At 44.5% G+C, this 12,898-nt stretch overlaps 1 protein-coding gene across 1 annotated transcript in view; it reads right to left on the bottom strand.

The window, feature by feature from the left end:
- The window catches only part of HLCS (holocarboxylase synthetase), a 198,326-nt gene that overhangs the window by 159,087 nt on the left and 26,341 nt on the right, over positions 1 to 12,898 (bottom strand). The window contains exon 5 of the mRNA XM_060010324.1: positions 12,090 to 12,272. Coding sequence (XP_059866307.1) covers positions 12,090 to 12,272 — 183 coding nt within the window. The remainder of the gene's footprint in view (positions 1 to 12,089; positions 12,273 to 12,898) is intronic.

Below are 12,898 nucleotides of genomic sequence, written 5' to 3'. Positions count from 1 at the left end.
TCTTAGAAGAAAATTCACTTTTAATTTTAATTTTTCAAACTTTTACTTTGCCTGCAGAAGTCGAGTAGATTTAAACTAACAGTTTTTACAGTTCAGGGCTCAGGAAAGACTCGTGGTAAGTGATCCTGACTAATGGCTTGGCAACGTGTCCATTCAGAACCGGGCGATCCTGCTGACTGGTGATGGTGGATGGCACTCCTCCTTTGAAAGAGATTCTATTGGGAATCCGAATTTAAATCTTGGAGGTGCAGGAGCTGACTAACACAATCCTTCTCTTTGCCCATCACCCCTACCTCTCCACGCTTGGACATACACACAGGAGACGCAACAAAATGATGTTGTAAATCTCCATGTGTCAATGGGAAAGAACATTTCATTTTTAGCAGAAATGTCTATGTATTATAACCTAAGTCTTCTCTCAACCTCGGGGGTAAATGGGGAAAACACCGCTCCGTCAAGAAAGGTCCTAATTCAGCAATCTTAAAGCGTTTTCTCTTAAAGTTTAAGTGAAAGTAATTCATTATGCTTAAAATTGTAAAGACTTGAATGCCACTAGAAAGTCAGTTAACATGAATATTCTAATGACTAAATTATTTTCATTTAAAGCCATGTTCCTCAATTGATCTAATGGGGTTTGATCTCTAGAATTCTCTATGAGGGACAGTATCTCCAACAATTAATAAGAACAAAATTATAGTCTACCTGCCAGTGTTTCTTCCAATGATTATATTATTAAATATAGTATTAATAAAACAAAGCCTGAAAACGCTTTAGGAAAGAAAAATACAAAGCAAGCAGAGTGATCGTGCAGAACTGAAAGTCTTAGCAACATACAAGACCTAGAAAGCTGTGGGTGACACAGCAGTGCCTGGAAAGAGGCAGCTACTCACAAGCAGCCACTGAGGGGCCGAAACAGGACCACAACCAAGTAAGCGATCAGCATTCCCTCCTTATCGCCAAGAGAAAGTGACTGATGGACAGACAGACTAACCTTGGCCGAGCTTTCCTGTTGCCAGCTTGGCCAAAGAAAGGTCGCCCTGTACTGACCCGGCCTCCCTGCTGAGATCCGACACAGGAACACCGCGACGCTGAACCCTTCCCGCTCGGGCAGGGGAAACGGAGGATTAAACACCATTTGGGTCCACAAACTGCATGTCAGTTTTGCAATCCTGAAATACTATAAACATTTTCTCAAACGTTTTCCGCACAACCCTCGGAGCAACACTCTCAGATTATTAGCATGAACGGAAACAAAACGAGTTCCCCGGCTATAATTCACATCCCAGAAAACTGAACTAGAACATTTATCAAACAGGATTCAGGCCTCAGAACCCCACATTCCTGCGCTGACTGCCAGCTCAGCAGCTGGGAGAGCCACAAACCGATGGCTCTGCTGTGACCACGGGCCGCCTTGCCGCCGTGCCCATTTCATCCCGGCCTTGGCTCAGAACCGGATCACAAGGGGCCTTTTTGACTGTGCCCCCAAACCCGGTACCAGTGTGGGCTTATTCCCTGGGATGTATTTTTTAGACCTGGGAGACCAAAGTCTGTTCTAAAGAATGTTGCAAGCCTTCCTAGAGACAGCTTCAATCGACTTCCCCAGGAGGTAACGCCATAATCCATACCCCCTCACACATGGCAGCCATTAGGGAGCTGGTATAGAAGACAAAAAGCATTTGGTCTGGGAGGATTTTTTATTCCAAAAGAGCCTGTTTCCCATCCACAAATCTGTGACTGCATAAGCAGTGGATATAAATAGTCTGAGGAAATAAAACCACCCTCTCTCAACAGGGTACTTCCTATCCCCAGAAGGAAACTGCAGAGAAGATGCTCCCTCCAAGGCGCTACCCCTTCCCCAGGTCAGTCAGCAAGAGCTGCAGCACAGAGAAAACCCAAACCGGGACAACGCCAATTAAAAGCAGAGAGCAACCAAATTTGTATCTGTCTGCATTTCCCCCAGTGCACAATCAGTCTTTGCCTTGATTGTAGCCAGAAGCATTCACCGCAGAGCCACTTTGAAACTTTCTTGTGCAACCAAGATTCAAGTAAAAATACAGCACGTACAGTAGCTGAAAAGCCTCTCCCCACCCACAAAAAAAAAAAAAAAAAAAACAGAATAAAATGAAGGCAGCAAAGGAAAACATCCCAAGTACTATTTCTTTTGCATTTCAACATCAAACTCATCATGTCACCTTTGCCATAGGTATTATGTTTGATAACAGGAAGTCGGTTAAAATGAAGCAAAAATTTCTAGTTTAGGTGACGGGCAAAGGAAGAAAGAAAGGAGAGAAAGAGGTATATGAAAGACCCTTAAAAGCCTTCATAGCTATAAAAGCTTTTAAATGTTTGCTTTAATCTGCCATCTGCTCTTTAGCTGGTGCCGTATTGTAAAACAGCTGCCCCCGACACTGCGTCAGCCACAAGTCAAAATCTATTCAGGACTGAAGGAACCATTTTCTCCCAACAAGAATTGCTCAGACAGTCTATTAGAGAGACAGATCAGTAAACATCTGGTCTGATGATCCGTAATGCTCTATTAGAATGAACAAAATTTGATAGACTCATAAAGATGGCAGTGATTGGGCTTATGAGACACGATACATGGAAAGCCTCACAAAGTACACTCAAGCCGGTGTTGAAGTATGAGGAAAAGAAGAGGTAAAGCCTTAACTCAGGAACACCCTGGTTTTTGTTAAGAAAGAATTTATGGCTTAATGGAATCCTTTAGAAAACTACAGTCATCTCTCGGTATCCATGGGGGCTCAGTTCCAGGACCCCCCAGGATACTAAAATCTATGTATACTCAAGTCCCTTATATAAAATGGTGTAATCCAGTAGCTGTACCTGTCAGTTCTGAATCATCCATGGTTGGTTGAATCCACAGATGACTAACTCGTGCATACTGAGGCTGATGCTATTAGAAGGATAATGAGGTCTGTGGAGAACAGCCATGTCATGCCAATGGCTAAACCGAGGCTAAGTCCAAAGTATCTTCTTTTTAACATCTTTATTAGAGTCTAATTGCTTTACAATGGTGTGTTAGTTTCTGCTTTATAACAAAGTGAATCAGTTATACATATACATATGTTCCCATGTCTCTTCCCTCTTGCATCTCCCTCCCTCCTGCCCTCCCTATCCCACCCCTCTAGGTGGTCACAAACCACATAGCTGATCTCCCTGTGCTATGCGGCTACTTCCCACTAGCTATCTATTTTACATTTGGTAGTGTATATATGTCCATGTCACTCTCTCAGCCCTTACCATAGTGCCTATCCTATTCTATAAATATTTGTTTAACAGTGTGGAGGTATAGGAAGAGATACTCATTTCTATAGAGACACAGTCTGTTAACCTCTATTTTTCTTCTCTTTCAATTCTTTTATTGACTTTTTTTTTTTAGCTCTACAGAGGTATAATTGACATACAGAAAATTGTACACATTTAATATATAGGCATACCTTGGAGATAGTGTAGGTTTTGTTCTAGACCACTGAAATAAAGTAAATACTGCCATAAAAAAAAAACTTGATTGCTTTTACTTAACTTTGATTTTTCTGTCTCATCTTTTGGTGTCTACCAAGAAGAAAACAATAACAAATCATTTAATAATGCCCCAGCCCTTCCTACTGGGAAATACAACCAGACAGACTTTCTCATATATTGTTTTGAATAATGTGAATCCCCAGTGATTTTTTTTCTCTGAATAGTGTGTTTAAAAGAAGAAAATAACAAACAATGACCTTTGAAAGATGATTTTATTGAGTGGTGGGTGGGAACTGCCAAGAGGAGAAAGGGCATACGTTTGGAAAATCTGTATATTTTAATAAATGACGATGTCAGTTACTTCCTCATATTCTTGCTAAAGAAAAAGACTCTGTTACTTGAAAAACAAAAACTGGATCAGAGCCTACACCCCACACACAAAAATACTGATGGCTGTATGTAAGTAAGAAAGAAAGTAAATATTCCCTCTTCCTGGGCTAAAAAAAAAAAAAAAAAAAAAGCTATTCAGGGCACACCTGGAATTCTGGGTTTCTCTCTCATTTGGATCTCTAAAAACTATGTTTTAAGCTGTATTCTAGAGGAACACTAGAAGTTTCTGCCTCGCTGTACATTCAAGATTCAGAACGAGGATTAAAGGTGGAGGGAGGGGAGATTCCGTGCCAAATAACTATGCCAAAACAAAGGAAAGCAAAGATTTTTTTTCTTAATTGGAGAAGTCTAATTGACTCAGAAAAATACATGAGACCCTTCACTGCTCCACAATCCAGTTTGCTCCTCTGAGGGGCAAGGACCCCCTCCCTCCCCTCCCCGCACTGGCAGGACCACTTGAGACTCAGATGAGATCCTGACACCTGGGAAGGCCCTTGGTTAACTATAGAGCATGTGAGCAAGATGAGAAATCGTCTCTTGTTTTCCAGAAACTTCCACAGCAAGGTCTCACACTTAGCAGGCGCTTGGATGTTTGCTAAATGAAGTGGTCGGCTAGAGAAGGAAGGGTAAGTATCATGTGGTATGACTTCGTCTAAGTTTCTTCATAAAGCAACCAACATCGAAAAAGTAATTCCCTAGGGGGAAGGGACAATCCAGTTTTCGACACATTTGCAGATATCAAAACTATCCTTATCAACAATACCTGTTTGGTTAGTTATCTATTTTATACATATCAGTGTATACATGTCAGTCCCAGTCTCCCAGTTCATCCCACCACCACCCGCCCCACGCCTTCTAATAAGAACCTGTATATAAAATAAAATAAAATAAAATTCAAAAAAGAAAATCCTCCCTGGAAACAAACAAACAAACAAAAAACCTGTTTGGGCAGGGAGGGAAAAGTTTCACAACAAATAATTTGGGGTTGACTCAAAATGAAATGTGGCACCAGGTTTTGTTTTTAAGCATACATGATCCGCCCCACAGTTCCACACCACCAAAATCACACACACGCACAACGTGGTGATTTCTGCCCAGTTTCTTTAATAACAAACCCAGTTGTCACTTCTTATTATGGTTCCATCTTGACCCCGAGGCAAAGGAACCACACACCCTCTGGCAGGATTCCCTGCCTATGTCCTGCTGGCTTCGGATGCTCAGGTCGCCTCCATGCCACTAGCTATGAGCTGTGAGGAACGCCCAAAAGAATCCCAGCTTTACTGCTTCAGAAAGAAGCCCGTGTCCCCCAGACCCAAGCAGCGATACCCCAGGATAAGAGGGAAGGCCCAGTCCCCCCCGCTGGCGGCCTCAGCAGAGGGCTGTGCACAGCGGCCCCTCCTCCTGCCCCAGGGGCGTGGAAAGGGACCCGCTGGCAGTGGGTGGGGTGGAGGGATGCCTCGGCTCTGTCCCAGCCTGTCCAAATCCACCAGGGGCCCCTCTCGGCACAAACCCCTGTGACCAGCCTCCTTCTTTCTGCCATTTCCCTGGCTGAGATAAAAATAGCAACAGAGCCCAGAGAAACGGAAACAAGAGGGTGAGTTTCTGGACCAACTGGACTTTAGGTTCTGCCAGGGAAAGAACTGTGGCTTTTCTATAAAATCAGCGTCGCTCACAAACACGCCGGTGTCCCCCGCAGGAAAGGTGTATCCTTCCTAACTTACGGTTACCACCGATGGTGGGAGGGAGTAGTGGCCGCCCAGCAATCCTGCTCCACAGACCCTGGGGCCCCTGAGTGGCTCTTGAGTCTCTGGCTCTAGTCACACCTCCGGAAAGGAAGTTATCTGTTTGAAAGCGCTCACCCCGGAGATGTCAGCATACATACATGGTCTCCTTTGACAAACGGTTCAAAATAGTTCGATAGTCAAGAAAGTGCTACATCCAAGCAGGGGTGGGGATGCTAGAATTAGGAACAACCACCAGTAGCCACCTTCCAGCTGCGGGAGCGAAAGGACAGCTGAGACCCTGAGACGCACACATGCCGACCTGAGGGCTCAAAAGTAAACCTAATAGTCATAGCCAGAGTAAAGCCATTTACTAACAAAGCCAACCCTTTTAAAATAATTAATATAGGTGTCAAATATTAAATAAAATATCAATATCTACACGAGGGTCCTTGCCTTTTAACATTCAAGTTTTGACCATTTATGGGATGCCTTCAAAATCCAATGACATACAGTAATTTGTTTTTTAATTTTTAATAACTGGTTTTGCTCACTATAAAATTAATACATGTTCATAACAGAGTATTTGGAAAGTACAAAGAAATTTTTAAAATTTAATAAAATCACTATTAAGTCTCCAAGATTTAATGCTATTTTGTTGCTACAAAATAGCAACAAGATTTTATGGTTAGGCAAATCAACAAAGGTTACATACACTTCCTTGTGTAAGTTATGCACTTAGCATCCAACTTTTTTTTTTTTTTTTTGCGGTATGCGGGCCTCTCACTGTTGTGGCCTCTCCCGTTGCGGAGCACAGGCTCCGGATGCGCAGGCTCAGCGGCCATGGCTCACGGGTCTTGCCACTCCGCGGCATATGGGATCCTCCCTTACCGGGGCACGAACCCGCGTCTCCTGCATCGGCAGGCGGACTCTCAACCACTGCGCCACCAGGGAAGCCCAGCATCCAACTTTTGACGAGACAGATGGACCTGTCCATGGCATCAGAAGGTTTAAAGTGATGCCTCCTGACATCAAACGGGACTCCTGTGCGTGACTGAAGTTTGCTCCCAAATGAATACACTTAGAAGAAAACTGCAGGGGTGAGGTTACATTGCTCAGAGAGCTCATTTCATAAAAAAAAAAAAAAAAAAAAAAAAAAAACATAAATTTGGGGCTTCGCTGGTGGCGCAGTGGTTGAGAGTCCGCCTGCCGATGCAGGGGACACGGGTTCGTGCCCCAGTCCGGGAAGATCCCACATGCCGCGGAGCGGCTGGGCCCGTGAGCCATGGCCGCTGAGCCTGCGCGTCCAGAGCCTGTGCTCCATAACAGGAGAGGACACAACAGTGAGAGGCCTGCGTACCGCAAAAAAAAACAACAACAAAAAACATGAATTTGTAAAAGAGCTTAGAAAAAAAAATACTGTCACTGTTTTAGTATCTCCTTTTCGTAAATGAGGCTGATGTGTCACCATAGACTGCTGACATTTTGCTGAAACTTGAGCCTGCATCTCACCAAAGGAAACCCAGACCACAGTGGAAATAGACAGGAAATCAGATATTCAGAGCTTGTTGAAATACATCCCCCATATATACTGTATTTCCTTCCAGTCTTTTTTCTATGGACATATGTGTGTGGTGTATGTGTGCTCATGCATTTTATGGTTTACAACGTATCGTAATTTTGTGGAAGCCTGAATTTCAATCCTGCCCCTGGGAGATTCGATTAAATGGGAAGACCTCGGTCAGAGAAGTCCAGCTGGGCCACCCAGCATCTGAACCTCAGTGGAGCCTTGTTTCCCCATGGTGTCATGCATGGTGACACTTATGAAGTCACATGTGACTGGATTTTATAGCGAAATCACATGCTACTGTGGTGCCTGGGTGTCAACGAAGGTCTCAGGAACACACCTCCAGCAAATGCCAAGGGCTGACTGTACTTTGGGTGAATGTTGTTTTTTCTACTTGGATCACATGCTATCTTTTTTCCATTTATATCACTGTAATATGGAAGCACACAGATGCCTCATAAATCTTCTGTGCTATTTGGTATAAAGAGCGAGTCTCCAGGCACCAAACTGTATAAACACAGCTGGTATGCAGTAAAACTATTTAGATAACTAGTGTGTTTATTTTGTTCTTCCACAGTCTATCCTATAATAGTACCTAGTACACAGTAAATGTTTAATGAAAGATGAATATTATTAACTGTGACTATGAAATAATTTCTACAGGCCCAGAAAAAGCGCCACCGATATAATGGAAAATTACTAAATTATACTATGCAAAACTGATGTAGAGAGGAAAAAAAAAGCAAATCTCTGAAGAGCCACTTTATAGTTCTAGGATATAGTTCTGCATGCTCACCGGGCAGCCTGGCTCAGCAGCGACACCGTGTGGTGAGAGATCTCTGATCCCCAATAGCACAGAGTATTTTACAGGAAGCAAGAAGCAGAGAGCCAGGGAGGTGGATGGACCTAGAATCTGTCACACAGATGAAGTAAGTCAGAAAGAGAAAAACAAATACCATATGCTAACGCATATATATGGAATTTAAAAAAGAATGGTTCTGAAGAACCTAGGGGCAGGACAGGAATAAAGACGCAGATGTAGAGAATGGACTTGAGGACACGAGGTGGCGGGGTGGGGGGAGGGTAAGCTGGGATGAAATGAGAGTTTCATCTCTCATTTCAATATATACACTACCAAACGTAAAATAGATAGCTAGTGGGAAGCAGCCTCATAGCACAGGGAGATCAGCTCGGTGCTTTGTGACCACCTAGAGGGGTGGGATAGGGTGGGAGGGAGGGAGACGCAAGAGGGAGGAGATATGGGGATATATGTATAGGAATAGCTGATTCACTTTGTTATACAGCAGAAACTAACACACCATTGTAATTATACTCCAATAAAGATGTGAGAAAAAAAAGAAAGAAAAAGAACAGCCAGCACAGGCATCTAATCCAAAAGACAGGTGAGAAACCTAAAGACGGGCCGTATGTAACAGGTGACGGGATGCCAGGATCCTCTCCGTGTAACTTAATTCCATGGGGAGCAAGGAGATCGATTAAGAAGGCTCAGGATAGAAAGTACAATCCCATTCCATTCCCAACCTGGCATCCGTATCTGTAATACTCAGCCACCAGCACAATGACGGGAAGGTGTTCCGAAATGTCTCGGCATCAGAAAGACGAGGAGGCCTCGCCCAGCTGCCTCCAGAAAGACCAGCACAGTTGGTGAGTAGCCATCTTTACACTTGCACAATAATCCTTCAGATCACTTGTATTCCAGGAAAACACACTTCTAAAACCCTGAATTCTTACACTTCCTTCTACAGCAGATTCAGGGTCTTCTAAGAGGAGTTCATAAACATTAAGAAATAAGGATATACAGGGGCTTCCCTGGTGGCGCAGTGGTTGAGAGTCCGCCTGCCGATACAGGGGACGCGGGTTCGTGCCCCGGTCCGGGAAGATCCCACATGCCGCGGAGCGGCTGGGCCCGTGAGCCATGGCCGCTGAGCCTGCGCGTCCGGAGCCTGTGCTCCACAACAGGAAAGGCCACAGCAGTGAGAGGCCCACGTACCGCAAAAAAAAAAAAAAAGAAAGAAGGATATACATATGCAACAATCATACTTTCATTTATGCACTCAGTTCCTTGGGCTCCCAAAGTAAAGCAGAATTCAGAGAGAAGAAGTTGGGAGGGAAAACAGTCCACAGGATAGATACCTAAGATCAACCAGACCAAGTGGAGGGCCCGCAATGAGACGTGAACATCGCTCAAAATTACACTTTTCCAAAGTGTTTATATAATAAAGGGCTTGGTCGGCTTGGGGTCTGTGTGGCGTGTTTATGTATGTGTATATAGAATAGATATTTGCTTTAATATTGTTCAAGCCTTGCATTCCCATGGTTTGTGAATGGGGGTTACCAATGAATGGGAGAAAATGTATCCTCCCACCCCCAGGCAGTTTAAAGAGCCAGAAGGACAAAAATATGAAGCATCTACTGTGCATTGTAACACACACAGACACACAACACAAAGCCTTAGGTATTTCAGGTTATGCCCATTCTAAAGGAGATGGGAAAACCTAGAATTCCAAGCCTCTGCTCACAGGACAATAACAAGAGAGCAGGTCACTCTTTCCTCTCCATTGCGACGTCCAAGAGTCAGGAGGCCCAAGTCCCAAGACCAGCATGATGACAAGAACTCACGGGAAAGGTCAGGGAGCACTGCCGGAGCGAGCCTGGGTCTAGCTCGCTCCCTGACCTCAGAGCAGGCAGGCACCCCTCACAAGTCCAGCCTCAGCCCTCCACGCTCAGGAAAGGAGGGAGAGAGAAGGTCTAGGAGAGTGACAGCCACCTCCCCTAGGGACCAGAAACCCTCATCCTAAAGGCTCTGCCCCATCCCTCCAAGGTGGGGGGGGGGGTCTATAAATGGGTCCTCTTGAAGTGTTGAAGCTCTGAGGACTGGCTTTATTTTGATACTTTTTAATAAATCACAGAACAGAGCTGTTGCTTCTCCTTCTATTAACACATAAAACAGAGATAAATGATGTGGAGCTTTGAGGCCTGAGATGAAGGTGCAAACAAAAGTCATACCATTAATCCCCAAGAACACCCATTAAGAAGAGGGCAGGGCTTCGCTGGTGGCGCAGTGGTTAAGAATCCGCCTGCCAATGCAGGGGACATGGGTTCAAGCCCTGGTCCGGGAGGATCCCATATGCCGCAGAGCAACTAAGCCCGTGTGCCACAACTACTGAGCCTGTGCTCTAGAGCCCACGAGCCACAGCTACTGAGCCCACGTGCCACAACTACTGAAACCTGTGCGCCTAGAGCCCGTGCTCCACAACAAGAGAAGCCACCGCAATGAGAAGCCTGCGCACAGCAACGAAGAGTAGCCCCCGCTCGCCGCAACCAGAGAAAAGCCCACGCGCAGCAACGAAGACCTAACATAGCCAAAGATAAAATAAGTAAAATAAAATAAATAAATTTACCAAAAAAAAAAAAAAAATTACTTAGCCGTTTTAGACCAGGCACCAGGCCATTATTAGGCACATTATACACTTTTAACTTATTCAATCTCCCAACAACACCAATAACATAATAATAATTGCACTAAGGTGTTTAATGGGGTTTTTTGTTTGTTTGTGGCTGTGTTGGGTCTTTGTTGCCGCGCGCTGACTTTCTCTAGTTGCGGTGAGCGGGGGATACTCTTTGTTGCGGTGCATGGCCTTCTCATTGCAGTAGCTTCTCCTGTTGCAGAGCACGGGCTCTAGGCGCACGGGCTTCAGTAGTTGTGGCTCACGGGCTCCAGAGCGCAGGCTCGGTAGTTGTGGCGCACGGGCTTAGTTGCTTTGTGGCATGTGGGATCTTCCTGGACTAGGGATTGAACCCGTGTCCCCTGCATTGGCAGGCAGATTCTTAGCCACTGCGCCACCAGGGAAGTCCCTGGACTAAGGTTTAAATAATACAATTTACACAGAACTTCCATATATACAATTTCATCTAGTCCTCAAATAATTCTGTAAGGTATCCAAATCCTAAATGCTCTCAGATTCTATATGTCTTCCCCCAAGTGAGCACATCCCACCCAGAGAACTCATAGCTCTAGTCTCTTCTGAAAAGTAAGTTTGCCAAGGGACAGAGAATAACCCAAAAGAGAATTCCTCCTCTTTTAAAACGGTTCGGATAGAGGGTATAATTTGTTCTTTTCCAGGTAAAGCAGGGAAGTTTGGTGTTTAGAGTCACCTGGACTATTAGGTATTTGCTGAAACTATACAGTTACGCCACTAAACTCACAAATTTCCCCATTTAGGGGAGACAGACAGAGATAGTCCCACAAAATAATTTACCACAATCAACAAGAAATTGACAGCTTGGCAAAGCAAAAAGATTGAGAAGACACACCTGGAGAATGTGGCAACCTGCCCAACCAGGTAGCAGCCACAGACATCAAATGCAGACAAAAGGCCAGGAAGATTCCTGAATACATAGGATCCCAACTCCATGACATTTTCCCTTTACACAAAAGTAAAAGATATCAACTGAAATCCAGAGCCCCTTCTGCCACAAGATGGCAGACTTCAGCACAAAAGAAACAAAAGTTGTGATTTCCCCATCCAAAGATTCCCTGAGGAAGGTCCAAATCAAAACCAAGGCTTTTAATCCCAACTGAATAAACTGCGGTTTCCAAATACACTCTTGACACATAGAAGAGTGACCTTTTCCCCCCTCAAGTGGAATGGGCCACATAACTTTAAGACACAACTCCCTCTAAACTCCAATGTTCTTCTCTCCCTCCCTTACATAAAACACCAAAGAAATTAGTTATACTTGGACAACTTTAAGATGGTTTCAAAACCTGAAGTCAAAATAGAAATGGAAAATCAAAACAGAAGACAAAATTGAAACCCACTGCAAGGCAGCGACTGAGGGGAGGGTCACCGTTCTGAAGAAGGGCACCTGAGGAGGTCGAGGTCCCTTCCCTGCCGAGCACTCACCTCAGCTGCCGACAGCAAGTAAAGAGGCGTTAAGGCAGGAACGTGTTTTGCATCACAGCTTAGGCCAAGCGTCGTCAGGATCTCCTTAAGGACTTCGTATCTTCTAAAATTGCTTGATTTGAGCAGGTTAAAATCCTCTTGTGTTTGCACTACTGGAGAGCTGGGAGGTAGTTCCAGGTGCACCTGAAGGAAAAAGACACCACGACATAAATCAGAGGCACTTAGCGACGTAAAGAAAAGCAGTGGCTTTACTACTTTTTCTGAAAACTTGAACATGAATCCTTCTAACTATCAACAGTATATAAACCTGGAATCTGAATATTTGGTAGGGAACAGCAAGCAATAAAAAGATTCGAGGGGGGCTTCCCTGGTGGCGCAGTGGTTGAGAGTCCGCCTGCCGATGCAGGGGACGCGGGTTCGTGCCATGGTCTGGGAAGATTCCACATGCCGCGGAGCGGCTGGGCCTGTGAGCCGTAGCCGCTGAGCCTGCGCTGCACAATAGGAGAGGCCACAACAGTGAGAGGCCTGCGTACCGCAAAAAAAAAAAAAAAAAAAAAAAAAAAAAAAGATTCGTGGGAGCCCATTAAAATCGTGGCTGAAAAAAAATAAAATTAAATTAAAAAAATTTTTAAAAAAAAATCGTGGCTGAAAAGATCTGGTGGAAATGACCCCGGATAGTAACTTTCCAGGTCCCGAATTTTATCACTAATCAGTCATGGGACCTTGGGCAAGTCACTTAACTCAGTTAAACGATGACAAACATTTAGGAACACTGTTGTGCTGAGGACCCAAGTACAGTTGCTGCTGAA

The sequence above is a fragment of the Delphinus delphis genome, chromosome 4 (genome assembly GCF_949987515.2).
Source record: "Delphinus delphis chromosome 4, mDelDel1.2, whole genome shotgun sequence".
NCBI classification, from domain to species: domain Eukaryota; kingdom Metazoa; phylum Chordata; class Mammalia; order Artiodactyla; family Delphinidae; genus Delphinus; species Delphinus delphis.
This window is presented reverse-complemented; position numbering and strand designations above follow the sequence as displayed.